We start from the raw sequence: 14,805 nt of genomic DNA, 5'->3' as shown, positions 1-14,805 counted from the left end.
TTCCTCAAATGGTCAAAAGACTGCCAGCATGAACAGTCAGTGAAGCAATGGTCACAGCTCCAGTCAGTGTGGAGAGTACAGCACTGCAAGCTCAACACTGGTATATGTCTGCTGGGTGGGGAGGGAAGGGGTGGGGAGGAACGGGGATATGTGGAGGAGATACCAGCTCATCAGCAGTGAGAGCCGAGGGCCGACACTGACAGGTGACCTGGGGATTGGGGGAAGGGGATATGGGAAGGGTATATGTGGAGGAGATACCAGCTCATCAGCAGTGAGAGCCAAGGGCCGACACTGACAGGTGACCTGGGGATTGGGGGAAGGGGATATGTGGAGGAGATACCAGCTCATCAGCAGTGAGAGCCAAGGGCCGACACTGACAGGTGACCTGGGGATTGGGGGAAGGGGATATGTGGAGGAGATACCAGCTCATCAGCAGTGAGAGCCGAGGGCCGACACTGACAGGTGACCTGGGGGGGATTGGGGGAATCAGGGAGATATGTAGAAGTATATGTAGAGGTACCTTCCTGTGTCGTCACAGAACTGAGAGTTTAGACATGACTCTTGTGGGGTAGGAGGAAAGGGGATATGTGGAGGTACCTGTGGCTAGCCAACGATAAATATCCTCTGATATGAACTCCAGGATGAGGTAAGAAATAAGACTCGTACATAATTCATAATATCATAATGAAAGTTGTGTGATCGATCCAGACTTACCAGCATGCCATACTGTGGTACCAGTTGGTTACTAACTCATAAAAATATACAATAAGTCTAACAAAGTTAACAGAAATTCCATGTGCATAACTCAATCAGGTTGCAAGTTCAGCATGCAAGTATAGCTGCATTTGGTTATCAGGTAAGTAGGTATTTTGACTCTATCCTCATAATACTCTGTAAGGCAGGGCCTGAGTCATGTGCCTCTCATGTGATCACGTCATGTGATCATCATGTGATCAGCACAAAATGGCTTCCACTTGAGCCGTTGGTAGACTTATTGTCCCTACAGCTGCCTGAGATAATCAACAAATATAATGCTTAGTGTAGTTCCTTATGAGAGGTAACAGGAGCACGTGATCAGGCTCCCACTGTTGTCCAGGCAACCTGCCACAACACTTGTCTGTAGAGGTCTGCTAGTCATTCCAGAAGCAGAGTTGCTTCCCTTTCTTTGCCGTGGAGATCAAACTACAGTTACACAAGTACTGAAATATCACAAACATTTTGACCCCATGTTCCTCCTCTTCTTCACTGAACAGTTCCCGCTGCTGGAGTGGGTTCAGCTGCGTTCTGCTCTGTTCAGCTCAGGAGGCGTAGTCTTTGTACAGTCAACAACCTGACATATCGACAATGCTGAGAACAATTCTGCTGCCGTTGTCCTGCAGTAAGTCACACACATATACATCACCGGATCCACATTAAGCTCATCTGCTGCCACAATCACAATAACTCACAAAATAATCACCATTCACAGAGCAGACGTTGCCACGGTTACCTGATCACACAAACTTCATCCCAGACCTGAATTCATGGTGATACTGGCCAGTAAGGTAGGTCCTGCATGTAGCTGGCTTATATCATTTGGCCTACTGTAGTTAGAGCAGTGTCAAGTCTCAAGTCATCAGACAGATGCACACAAAGTCAAGTGTTTGTAATTTGAAATCCCTGAAATAATGATGCGCACCTTAGTCCAACTACAAAAATGCTTCCATATAATATTAATAATAATAATATAATAATAATAATTAATAATAATAATCGTAACACCCCCATGGGGAACGTCAGTTGAGTGCCAGCACGAAGCAGTTTGGTGCTTGTGCTGACCACACTAGCTCGCCACAGCTCCAGGTGAATCCTTGCTGAGAGTCTAATTGGCGGCACTGAATCAGCATGTTGGCAAGACATAATAAACCCACAGTTGGTGGGCGTGACCTTAGGCTACCCGTTTCTCCGAACATTTATAGTTGCATTGGTACTGTCCACAATCTGTTGCCTTTTCGCCAGGGCTATGCTGAAATAGGCGACGAGGAATTTGGAGTTGATTCCCCGCTTGTTTCAGCGGAGCCTTGAGAGCTAACACCTTGCTTGGCAGGACCTGTGAACAGAACAGGAACAAGCTGACAGCAAACCATTTAATCATTCACCAGTTCCTGCTGTATTCTCGGATTCCATTGTAACAGAATACTTTTGGGATATATCCTCTCAGTGCAGAAATGTACCTATCTTACAGAAAGTCTCTCTTTGTGCAGAAGTTTGTCAGAAATATGCCCACATCAAGCCAAACAGGTTTAAAACTAGAAAACAAGCGTAAAAATTTGGTTGAAATTGGATTCTTGGACATGGAATACAGCACGGACAGGCACACAACATTTAGTTTAACAAAATGTAGAGATGTAGACCCACTACTACTACAATCCAATATCAATGTAAATGTCATAAATTGGTACTACTTTAGCAGATTAGCAAAATGGGTGTTTTTTCAGCAAGCTACAATGGTGCCTTGCTTGTGTCGGTAAGTGGCAATGGTGCCCAGATAGTCTCAATAAGGGGCAATGGTGCCGGCTTGTCTCAATAAGTGGTGCCTTGCTTGTGTTGGTAAGTGGCAATGGTGCCCAGATTGTCTCAATAAGGGGCAATGGTGCCGGCTTGTCTCAATAAGTGGTGCCCTACTTGTGTCGGTAAGTGGCAATGGTGCCCAGATTGTCTCAATAAGGGGCAATGGTGCCGGCTTGTCTCAATAAGTGGTGCCCTACTTGTGTCGGTAAGTGGCAATGGTGCCCAGATTGTCTCAATAAGGGGCAATGGTGCCGGCTTGTCTCAATAAGTGGTGCCCTACTTGTGTCGGTAAGTGGCAATGGTCCAAGTGTAACAGGCCAAATTTTCCCTCTGGCCAAAACTTCCCCGGGGGAAACTTTAGCCTAGGCCAAACTTCCCCACCCTTGAATCAACTTTAAAGGCTACTTGTTTCAAACCCCTGTTCTTATATCAAAAGGGGCAGATTCTGGCCAAGCAAGGCTATTTCTTCCCAAACCTTGTTTTCATGTTTATGTTCGTCTTGAAAAAGTCAGAAACGAAAACAAGACATAGCTATTCATGTAAACACAATGATAAGATATTCATGTTGATGTCAAGTTCCATTAACAATTTACAGGTCATCTTAATCTTCATACATAACATGTACATGGGTTCACATTTTGTTTCAATATCCTTAGATAAGGTGAAATTAAAAGGAAAAGCTAACATAGTTTATACAAGGGGGAAAGTTTGGCCTAGGAGGGGAAACTTTAGCCTCACCCAAACTTTCCCCAGGCTAAGAATATCCTAGGACAAAACCTCCCCGGGGAAAGTTTGGCCTAGGCCAGATTCTCCTCTTGGAAAGTTTAGACCGGGGAAGAAATGGCCTGCTACACCGGCTTGTCTCAATAAAGTGGCAATGGAGTCCAGCTTGTCTCAATAAGGCGCAATGGTCTAAGATGCTACACCTGTGTTGTGCTCAGGTAACCCTCTATGTCCACATACCTGTATGAGTGTGTATGAACCACAGGGCACCTGTCAACAGGATACCAATGGCAAATGCTGCAAAGGCAATGCCCACAACAGTTGCAGAGTCCAGGCCTTCTATTATGATGCTCTGCTGGGGCTGTGTGCTGCCTTCTATTTTATCAGCGTTTGAAGATTTCCCTGAATTACTGGATGTGTTTTCCTCTTTTTTCTCTGGACCAGATGTGCCACCTGCAAAGAGACCAATTAGTGTGGAACTGGAACCTGCAACTGATCTATCAGAGGCTAACATTTCTAAAATCAGAATCATAATTTACAATATAAAAATAACATGCTTCTTGTAAACAATTTGCCTGTGTGATGAACACAAACTGAAACAGAACTTTCTTGTCTACTGATTAGGGCTGCGCTAATATAACCTTCATCTGAACCGGTATTTACTGGTTCAGACATGAAAACGATACACATTATGCATTTACTATAATCGAAAACCGGTATTTTGACATGCATTCGAAAAACTTCAGAACACCTCGGAAATCTTCGTGATATTTCCGCTTTTAAATTGTTCTTTTCCTTGTTTCATTAGTGCCAAATATTACTCATATTTTTATTTTGTCATGATTAAAAGTTTTATTAAAGGTTAATCAATCATAGTGATTTTGTTGTGTTTTTGCTTTATAATCAAGCATTAACTCGATTATAAGTAGTTTTGTTTAAAAATAATTCTTGCAATATATTGCAATACATATCGCGAATATATGCTTTCGCATCGCAATATATCACAATATCAAAATTCTCTGCAATACCCACCTCTACTAATGATAGCATCGCTTATCACCTTCATCTGAACACAACGTACCACATGATCACATGCAGCTACACAAGTTACATTTCCTATAATCTCCGGTATCACATATCTCACTCACTATCTATCTATCTATCACATATCTCTTTCACGATCTATCTATCACCGGTACAAAGTTAGAATGTCCGGTAATTTCAAAGACTGTCGGTCATCGTGTCTGGCAAATTTTAAAATCAAGTTTCTAATAACCTCTGTCAATTTTATTTCTCCTCGAAAAAGATTACATTTTCACAATGACATCGGGGTGTTGTCAAATAAAAATGGATATCACAGTAGGTGGTAAATACGATAATATTGCATGGATATCACAGTAGGTGGTAAATACGATAATAATATTGCATGGATATCACAGTAGGTGGTAAATATGACAATATACAGCATCAGTATCAGCAGTGTTTCCATTATCACAGGTAATATTTTTAACCAAGGTCACATTGTAAACGGTAAAAGTGATAATACATAGGTGAGATATCATGAGAGCTGCTAGGTAATACAGACATGTATCAAACAAGTGTAGTAGTGTGAGTCTTACCACCAGGTAATTGCACATCTATGCCAGTCACTTCCCAAGGTCCAGCAACCAGTAACTTGTCACCAATGATGGACGTATGACCGGCTATGTTGGAGGTGTGCTCACAGTTCCTCTCTGAGTCTCGGACACACTGGAACAGAATGTGGGAGTGTTGTATGAGTGAGTGTAGTTTTACGCTGCTTTCAGCAAAATTCCAGCAATATCACAGCGGGGAACACCAGAAGGTGAGGTTAGGTGAAATTTGGTTTAACGTCGTGCTTGAGAATATTTCGCTCATATGACGATGTGTATGCATGTATGTGTATGTGCGGCTGCTTGTACTAGCCCAGACTTAAGCTGGTTTTATAGTGCTAGCCCTCTGAGATACCATGCCGCAGTGAAGCATGAATACCCCACTCAGACACATTATACTGACTCCAAGCCGACCAGTCCTTGTTGTACCCATTAATGCCGAGCGCCAGGCAGGAACCAACAAGTACCATATTTTAACGTCTTTTGGTATGACGCAGTCGGGGATCAAACCCGCGACCTTCCGCTCTCCGGGCGGATGCTCTAACCACTACACCACGGAGGCAGTCGGGAGGGGCTTCACCCATTATAACCATGAGGGTAATCACACCTGGGTCTTCGGCGTGACAAGCAAACGCTTTAACCATTAGGCTACCCCAATCCCCCACTTGGGACATAGTGAATGTATTAACAAGTCAACAAGCATGATCACCCGATTAGTCGCTTCTTACAACAAGCATGGGTTGCTGAAGACAAAGAGGATCTGTATGTGTGAATATAGAGAGGGTGTTGACTGATGGAGGCCGACTCACCTTGGGTATGCTTGAGCCGGCCGCCTGCGGCCCCTTGAGACACACTGCCACCTGGCAGTGCAAGTAGGTGTGTTGGTTGTTGAGGAAGTAGTCACGCACCTGGAAGCTGAACCTGTACACGGACAACGAGCCATAGGGCACGCTGTTGGGGGAGTTGTGCCACATGATAGAGCTGTCCTTGGCACACCTGGAGAGAAGACAAGTCAGGAATGGCTTCATTATCGCGACATCTTGTGCTTCGAGACCGCCATTAATCTATCTTCATTTAACCCTGCATGAAATTAGTTATGTACACGTATATAGCTTTCCTACTTCCTACTGTGTGCTTGCTTCATTCATAACAGTGTTAGTATCTACTATGCTGCATCTCACTCATTATACTCAAGAAGTTGTAGAGTCAATAATTATCCCCCTTGTTCACCAAACCATCTTCTACTGGCAAACAAGGATAAGTTGAGCACCGACATGACACTTGACTGACTGACTGACTGAATTGGTTTTACCGCTTTAAGCAATATTCCAGCAACATCACGATCGGGGACACCAGAAATGGGCTTCACAAATTGTACCCATGTGGAGATTTGAACCCAGGTCTTCGAACGCTTTAACCACTAAGCTTCCCCACCGCTCCCACCGACATGACAATTGACCCGTATTAGAATGTATGAGTGCCACCCACTGGCGCTTTGCCATTGTTAGCGAAGGGGCTCCAGGTTGTCTGCGATCAAGTGTAGTGCGACTTGCTACACCGACGTGATAGTCTTATGAGCAAGGCGTGTGCAGCTACACGCGGAATCAATTTCATCGTCATTCAATGCACGTGCACTAGCCTATATCTGCTCTACCTTTCACAAACCAAATGGGTTTGCTCATTGCCGTACACCGTCTACTTCTCCTAAACGCGTTCTCTGCGCCGGTCCAACTTATCTTTGTTTGTAAATGTAACCATGTGAAGATGGTGTGTTCAGCACTTTCTCAATGTAAGCAACAAGCACCTGCTGTGTATATGGTGACTCACCCATTGCGTATGATGGCTATCCGAGAAGCATCCTTGTCCCTGAAAGTCGCTGCAGGTGTAACCCAGCAGTTGAGGACGCTAACATCCAGGTGAGAGACTGCAATCAGAATCAGATGAACATGGATCAGATGAACATGGATCAGATGAACATGGATCAGATGAACATGGATCAGATGAACATGGATCAGATGAACATGGATCAGATGAACATGGATCAGATGAACATGGATCAGATGAACATGGATCAGATGAACATGGATCAGATGAACATGGATCAGATGAACATGGATCAGATGAACATGGATCAGATGAACATGGATCAGATGAACATGGATCAGATGAACATGGATCAGATGAACATGGATCAGATGAACATGGATCAGATGAACATGGATCAGATGAACATGGATCAGATGAACATGGATCAGATGAACATGGATCAGATGAACATGGATCAGATGAACATGGATCAGATGAACATGGATCAGATGAACATGGATCAGATGAACATGGATCAGATGAACATGGATCAGATGAACATGGATCAGATGAACATGGATCAGATGAACATGGATCAGATGAACATGGATCAGATGAACATGGATCAGGAGGATGAGATGACATGGATGAGATGAAACATGGATGAGATGACATGGATGAGATGAAATATGGATGAGATGACATGGATGATGAAATATGGATGAGATGAAATATGGATGAGATGAAATATGGATGAGATGAAACATGGATGAGATGACATGGATGAGATGAAACATGGATGAGATGACATGGATGAGATGAAATATGGATGAGATGAAATATGGATGAGATGACATGGATGAGATGAAATATGGATGAGATGCAATATGGGTCAGAGGAAACATGGATCAGATGAACATGGATCAGATGAAATATGGATGAGATGAAATATGGATGAGATGAAATATGGGTCAGATGGAATGAAAAGACTTAAGTCAGCACAGATAGGAGAAGTGGTGACTGAAGTCAGCACAGATAGGAGAAGTGGTGACTGAAGTCAGCACAGATAGGAGAAGTGGTGACTGAAGTCAGCACAGATAGGAGAAGTGGTGACTGAAGTCAGCACAGATAGGAGAAGTGGTGACTGAAGTCAGCACAGATAGGAGAAGTGGTGACTTAAGTCAGCACAGATAGGAGAAGTGGTGACTTAAGTCAGTACAGATAGAAGTGGTGACTTAAGTCAGTACAGATAGGAGAAGTGGTGACTTAAGTCAGTACAGATAGGAGAAGTGGGTGACTGAAGTCAGTATAGATAGGTGATAGCGGATTCCCGCGAGTTTGTGACTGAAGTCAGCACAGATATCAAGTGGCTTCACTTAAGTTTTAGGGTACAGATAGGTTCAATAAAATCGATTTGATAAGCCAAAAAAGATATTGTCAGATAGTTTGACTAGGACAAGCTGGCAGATTGTTCCAGAGTCAGAGGACAGATAGTAATCCTGGCTGTTTGAATTGAACAATGCTGTAGATAGGAGAAGTGGTGACTTAAGTCAGTACAGATGATTTAGATAAAGAAATGACTCATGACTCCCAAATATTGAGATAGGAGCATATTGTAAGTCACCATGACTCCCTTTTTAAAGTCTGTGATAGAAGTGGCGACTTAAGTCAGTACAGATAGGAGAAGTGGCGACCTAAGTCAGTACAGATAGGAGAAGTGGGTGACTTAAGTCAGTACAGATAGGAGAAGAGGTGACTTAAGTCAGTACAGATAGGAGAAGTGGCTGACTTAAGTCAGTACAGATAGGAGCAGTGGTGACTCCAGCACAGATAGAAGTGGACACTTAAATGGGCAGCACAGATAGTGCCCATGTAGATTCTGTCAGTACAGATAGGAGAAGTGGCTACCAACGTCAGTAACCATAGGAGAAGAGGGTGACTTAAGTCAGTACAGATAGAAGTGGTGACTTAAGTCGGGTACAGATAGGGAGAAGTGGTGACTTAAGTCAGTACAGATAGGAGAAGTGGCGACTTAAGTCAGTACAGATAGGAGAAGTGGGTGACTTAAGTCAGTACAGATAGAAGTGGGTGACTTAAGTCAGTACAGATAGGAGAAGTGGTGACTTAAGTCAGTACAGATAGGAGAAGTGGGTGACTTAAGTCAGTACAGATAGGAGAAGTGGTGACTTAAGTCAGTACAGATAGGAGAAGAGGTGACTTAAGTCAGTACAGATAGGAGAAGTGGGTGACTTAAGTCAGTACAGATAGGAGAAGAGGGTGACTTAAGTCAGTACAGATAGGAGAAGAGGGTGACTTAAGTCAGTACAGATAGGAGAAGTGGGTGACTTAAGTCAGTACAGATAGTGCTTCAAGTTAGTCCAAGACAAGCAGAAGAGTATGGATTACCTCCGTGTTGAGGGGCACCTGGCACTTCACATCAATCTCCATGCTGTGTGAATGGAAGTCCTCGTCATCTACGTACGTTGCCTCGGTCAGGTCATGTGACCCTGACCCCGACATCTCGGAGTTGTCAAGCACAGCGCTGCCAAGTTCCTCCTCCATCAGAGGATCAGTCACCTCAGAGGAGTGGATCACAATCTGGAACAAACATTTCACTTACTCACTTACTCTGATCTCTCTAACTTCTACTCACAGGAGGCCCTTCTGAACTTACACTGCCTTGACCAGTCAAACTATACTGCCTTGTGAAATCAAACTTTCCTGCATCGCCCAGTCAAACTATTATGGGTGAGTGAGTTTTAGTTTTATGCTGTTTGTAGCAATATTCCAGCAATATCACAGCGGAGGAAACCAGAAAAGGGCTTCACACATTGCACCCATGTCAAAGAATCAAACCCAGGACTTTAGTGTGACAAGCTAATGCTTTAACCCCTAGGCTACCCTTGCGCCTCAAACTATACTGTCTTGCCCAATCAGACTATACCGCCTTGCCCTATCAAACTGTAAATTGCAATGGTCTAAAAGGAAATAGCTTTCCAAAACTATTCTGTTCATTTGTTTATAGTTCTGACCTAGTCTGATCAACTGCCTGGGACAAAGGTTTTTAGTATTCAGTTGGGGTACTGATGTTGATGAACTACTTTGGTAAAGCTCCTTCCTCCCCAACTGTGTACACGACAAGTAAAGCTCACCGCATTGGAGAAGACATTTTCATCATCAACTTGGAGATACTTGGTGTTACATTTGTTCAGCGGAGTCTTCAGGATCACGTGAGTGGCGTTCTCTACTGCTCCACATGACGGGTTCAGCAGAGTTATCTGCTCTTTCACTAAGCCATTCTCCTGCAATGAAGAACATTCATGATTCACTCAGTTGTACAAGTAGCAATATCACACAGAGACACATACAAACATATATATGACTTAACATGTAATAAAAGACGCTGCTTAAGCCAGATCTGACTGATGTCAGTTTCACAGTACTAGCCTCCTGAGTGAGTGAGTGAGTGAGTGAGTGAGTATGGTTTTACGCCGCTTTTAGCAATATTCCAGCAATAACACGACGGGGACACCAGAAATGGCCTTCACACATTGTACCCATGTGGGAATCAAACCCGGGTCTTCAGCGTGACGAGCCAACGCTTTAACCACTAGGCTACCCCACCATGCCCACTAGCCTCCTGAGATACCAGACCACAGTTTTACTCATGTTCCCCACTCAGACACAGTATACCAACACTGAGTCACCTCGTCCGAGTTCCAACCCCTTTAGCGGCAGGGTAACACAAAGGACCAACTTTTAAAGTCATTTTGTTATGAGACAGCCAGGAGAACCAGCCTCAGGTCAGAAGCTGTCTCAATGAGCGACCACATACAGCTATTTACTAAGATAGAGTACATGTATATTCTACACACACCATTTACAAACAGAAACAGATTTGTACTAATATAGACACAATGTACACATACTGAGACACAATGTGTTCAACATGAAGATACAGTATGTATGAAGAAAACAAAAATGTGTATAAAAAAAGAGACAAAGGGGGCACAATGCATGCTGAACTAAAATGTGCACGAAAAAGAGGCACAATATGTACAAAACAGAAATTATGAGTACCAAGGACACACTGTGTACCAACACAGGCACAATGTGTTGGAAATGTATAAAAGTAAGACAAATTGTGAATAAAACTGTAACAAAACAAAAGGATATAATGTGTACAGACACAGACACAATGTGTGAATAAAACAGACACAATGTCCAAAACAGACACAGCGAGTATAAAACAGACACAATGTGTATAAAACAGACACAATGTGAAGAAAACAGACACATGTGAGACATAAAACAGACACAATTTGTATAAAACAGACACAATGTGTATAAAACAGACACGATGTGAATAAAACAGACACAATTTGTATAAAACAGACACAATGTGAATAAAACAGACACAATGTGTATAAAACAGACACAATGTGTATAAAACAGACACAATGTGTATAAAACAGACACAATTTGTATAAAACAGACACAATGTGTATAATACAGACACAATGTGAATAAAACAGACACAATGTGTATAAAACAGCCACAATTTGTACAAAACAGAAACAATGTGTTCTAAGAAGGACACAATGTGTACCAACACAGACACCCAGTTACCTGAAGCAGATTGTTCGGGATGGAGATTTCCATGCGTCCGTCTTTGCAGCGTGTGTGTATTGCCCGTTTCAAGTGGTCGGGGGAGTCGCCCCCATCCGATCCAGGAACAATCCCCGGCTCACTCCTACCAGGTGGGTTTTCATGCAGGGACCATCGATGCTTGTCAGGTACTCTCTTGGCTAGAAATAGTCAAAGCGAAGGACATGACATACTTTCACTGTGGAGCAATGTCATTAATGAAACACTACTTATATATAAACATCAGAAATTCCAATGTATTTTTGTTTCCAAATTTCACTTTAGACTCTCAAATCTACACATAACACAGCTCAACAGTCAAAACACAGAATGTTCATCACACGTCTAAATACTTATCTAGACAGAATCAGACTACATCAGACAACTAGAGGCCACAACTATCCTCGGATATGCTGGGAAATAATTTAAGTACACTTCAAAAGTAATGAACTACGCAAAATGTCTGACTTGGGCCTTGGCTATGTACTCGTACGTTCTCACACAGTGTCTGACTCAGACCTTGGTTGTATCGACTCGTAATGAACTATGCACAATGTCTGACTCAGGACAACTTACAGTTGGGGGAGATGAGTAGCCGGATCCGATTCGCTTGTCGTATTTGAGTGTATGCCTCAACTGGAGCCAGGTAGTAATCTGCCCATGCAATCAGTTCAAGGCCAGTTGCGTTCATAACCTCTCGCCGGAGTGCCACCGTGTGCATCCGGATTCCCTTCAGGTCCACGTCGGCGTCCGTCTGTTGGCAAAACAGGACATTTTCTCACTGAACATATACATACAAGTTAACAAACCCATGATCCTAGAGCCTTGCATGACCAAGGGACGCAACTCTGCCAAGGACCTGAACTGTGTCTGGCCATTCAGAAACTTCAATGTCAGCAGTCAACTTTGAACAAATGTTAGGTTAATTCAGCACAATTCCGTTAAGTTGTTTCATCTGCACCACAATCTGTACCTGTACCCTCCTAATTCTGTTTCCCACCAGGATTGTAAAGTTGCACTTGCAAGTGACTCCTAGTCAATTTGTGAAATATTTAAGGTATACCATAGGCCTGTAGGATATGCGACTTCAGATGTGTGTATGTAACAAGTCAGGCATGTTATAAAAGACAGTCCATCCTTATTGACAAGTGACACTTGAATGGGGAGGTCACTTTCTATTCACCTTTCAATTATTAATACCATACCAAAATACAATTGTTAGTATCATACCAGCAGCCTATCATTCACCTCAACAACCAACCAACTATATCAACAACCAATCATCCATATCAACAACCAACCAACTATATCAACAACCAACCAACTAGAGGTGTGACGATACAGAAATTTCACGATACAATACGTATCGCGATATCTTGGAACGATACGATTCGATTCGATGTATATCACTATATGCTATCTTTAGTTATTTTCTTTTAAAAAATGTATATTTTGATAGCAAGTAACAGTGAAAAGTTTGACATAACCATCAATTTCTGGTGAAAATTTACAATTTTAAGGCCAACGATACATCTCACGATACGAAAAAAAATATCGATATATTTATCATCAGATAAAGTATCACGATAATCGATACTCGATATATCATCACAGCTCTACAACCAACTATGTCAAAAAACCAATCATTCATATCAACAACCAACCAACCAACTATATCTACAACCAATCATTCATATCAACACCAATAGTAACAATCATCCACACCAACTGTATCCAGAATCCCCATGTTCACTCACATCGAAACATCATTCATTACTTGACAGTAAAAGTGGCAAGAAATGGTCCATGGCAATGTTGCTGTGAAAATATTAAATTATTTTCCATGTTTTGTAGCAGTTAAGTCAAGTGATATACATACCACTATTTCAATCCATCCCTGTACTTTCCGACTGCGGACAGCCCACTTGAGTGACGATGGGGACTTGAGGATGAGGTAGAAGTCCTTGTTGATTGGTTCGTTGTTCACTGACGTCACCTCCAGCTCCATGCGACTGTCTCGTTTCAGGAAGGAATCAGGCGGCTCATTCAGCAGTTCAATGATATACACCGGCCTGCAGCAAACAGAGTGAGTGAGTGAGTGATCAGACTGAACAGAGTGAGTGAGTCAACAGCCCATAGCAAACAGGTACAGAGCTAGCAGTAGGAGTTAGCAGTGGCTACTAGTAGCCTGGATATAACATGCAGCATGGATCTACTGTTCCTAGTCTATGGCTACTAGTAGCCTGGACACAAGGTTGCAGCATGGTGTTACCTCTACTGTTCCTAGTCTATGGCTACTAGTAGCCTGGACACAAGGTTGCAGCATGGTGTTACCTCTACTGTTCCTAGTCTATGGCTACTAGTAGCCTGGACACAAGGTTGCAGCATGGTGTTACCTCTACTGTTCCTAGTCTATGGCTACTAGTAGCCTGGACACAAGGTTGCAGCATGGTGTTACCTCTACTGTTCCTAGTCTATGGCTACTAGTAGCCTGGACTGTTCCTAGTCTGGACACGAGGTTGCAGCATGGTGTTACCTCTACTGTTCCTAGTCTATGGCTACTAGTAGCCCGGACACGAGGTTGCAGCATGGTGTTACCTCTACTGTTCCTATTCTGTGGCTACTAGTAGCCTGGCCATTTACCTTGCCATCAGTATCTTCTTGCCCTCTGATACACATCCTGCGGTGGGCTGAGCCTGGATGTGTGACGTCACCGCATGAGGACTGTCGCCCAACTCCGTGATATTGCACTCATCACCTGAACCGGCAACTGCCAACACAGAAACACCTACACATGTACAGAAGCTCACCTTCGTTTGTGGGCACTTTTCACAGAATGCCAACACAAACATTTTAGCAAAAACACATGTTGTACTTGCAGGTCACCTCGTCTATTTGGATCTTAGCACAGATGTATCCACAATTACAAACTGAGATCCCTTGACAGGTATTTTAGGAATCTCCATTTAATTCAAACTTGTCAATGACATACAACATACTTCTTTCTACAGAGCCATAACATTAGTTAATAAAAATGTAATACATGGATTCCAAGTTCATTCAAGGGTTGTTTCAAGCTGAACATTTGTCTCTGAGAGGGTCTGAGAGTGACTTTAATTACTGCTTAGAATCATGCACCTTTCATCTGAGTATAATGCACCCTTCTCTATTTTAGGATCAGGCACCCCTCACAATTTTGGCATCTTGTAGTATCTTAGGATCAACGACCCTATTTATATCTTCGGATCAGGCAACCTTCACAATAATAGAATCTACTATTCCAGAGAAATGAGCTTCAAACAGCGTTCTGGGCCTCCTTTCACAAAGCACTAAGGTGATCGTAAGTCACTAGTGAGTGAGTTAGGTTTTACGCCACACTCAGCAATATTCCAGTTATATGGCGGCGGTCTGTAAATAATCGAGTCTGGACCAGACAATCCAGTGATCA

The 14,805-nt window shown here is 42.9% G+C and overlaps 1 protein-coding gene across 1 annotated transcript in view; it reads right to left on the bottom strand.

Annotated features, from left to right (window-relative positions):
- Positions 1 to 512: 512 nt before the first annotated feature.
- Positions 513 to 14,805, bottom strand: part of LOC124267449 (transforming growth factor beta receptor type 3-like) — a 91,250-nt gene continuing 76,957 nt past the window's right edge. The window contains exons 6-17 of the mRNA XM_046702371.1: positions 14,001 to 14,127; positions 13,237 to 13,429; positions 11,934 to 12,111; positions 11,340 to 11,518; positions 9,863 to 10,012; positions 9,117 to 9,308; positions 8,386 to 8,404; positions 6,732 to 6,828; positions 5,714 to 5,900; positions 4,893 to 5,022; positions 3,514 to 3,726; positions 513 to 2,089 (exon numbers count right to left, since the gene is read on the bottom strand). Of these exons, the coding sequence (XP_046558327.1) occupies positions 2,001 to 2,089; positions 3,514 to 3,726; positions 4,893 to 5,022; positions 5,714 to 5,900; positions 6,732 to 6,828; positions 8,386 to 8,404; positions 9,117 to 9,308; positions 9,863 to 10,012; positions 11,340 to 11,518; positions 11,934 to 12,111; positions 13,237 to 13,429; positions 14,001 to 14,127 (1,754 nt within the window). The 3' untranslated portion in view covers positions 513 to 2,000. The remainder of the gene's footprint in view (positions 2,090 to 3,513; positions 3,727 to 4,892; positions 5,023 to 5,713; positions 5,901 to 6,731; positions 6,829 to 8,385; positions 8,405 to 9,116; positions 9,309 to 9,862; positions 10,013 to 11,339; positions 11,519 to 11,933; positions 12,112 to 13,236; positions 13,430 to 14,000; positions 14,128 to 14,805) is intronic.

This window comes from Haliotis rubra, unplaced genomic scaffold (assembly GCF_003918875.1).
Source record: "Haliotis rubra isolate DU_JTF1 unplaced genomic scaffold, ASM391887v1 Scf131, whole genome shotgun sequence".
NCBI classification, from domain to species: domain Eukaryota; kingdom Metazoa; phylum Mollusca; class Gastropoda; order Lepetellida; family Haliotidae; genus Haliotis; species Haliotis rubra.
This window is presented reverse-complemented; position numbering and strand designations above follow the sequence as displayed.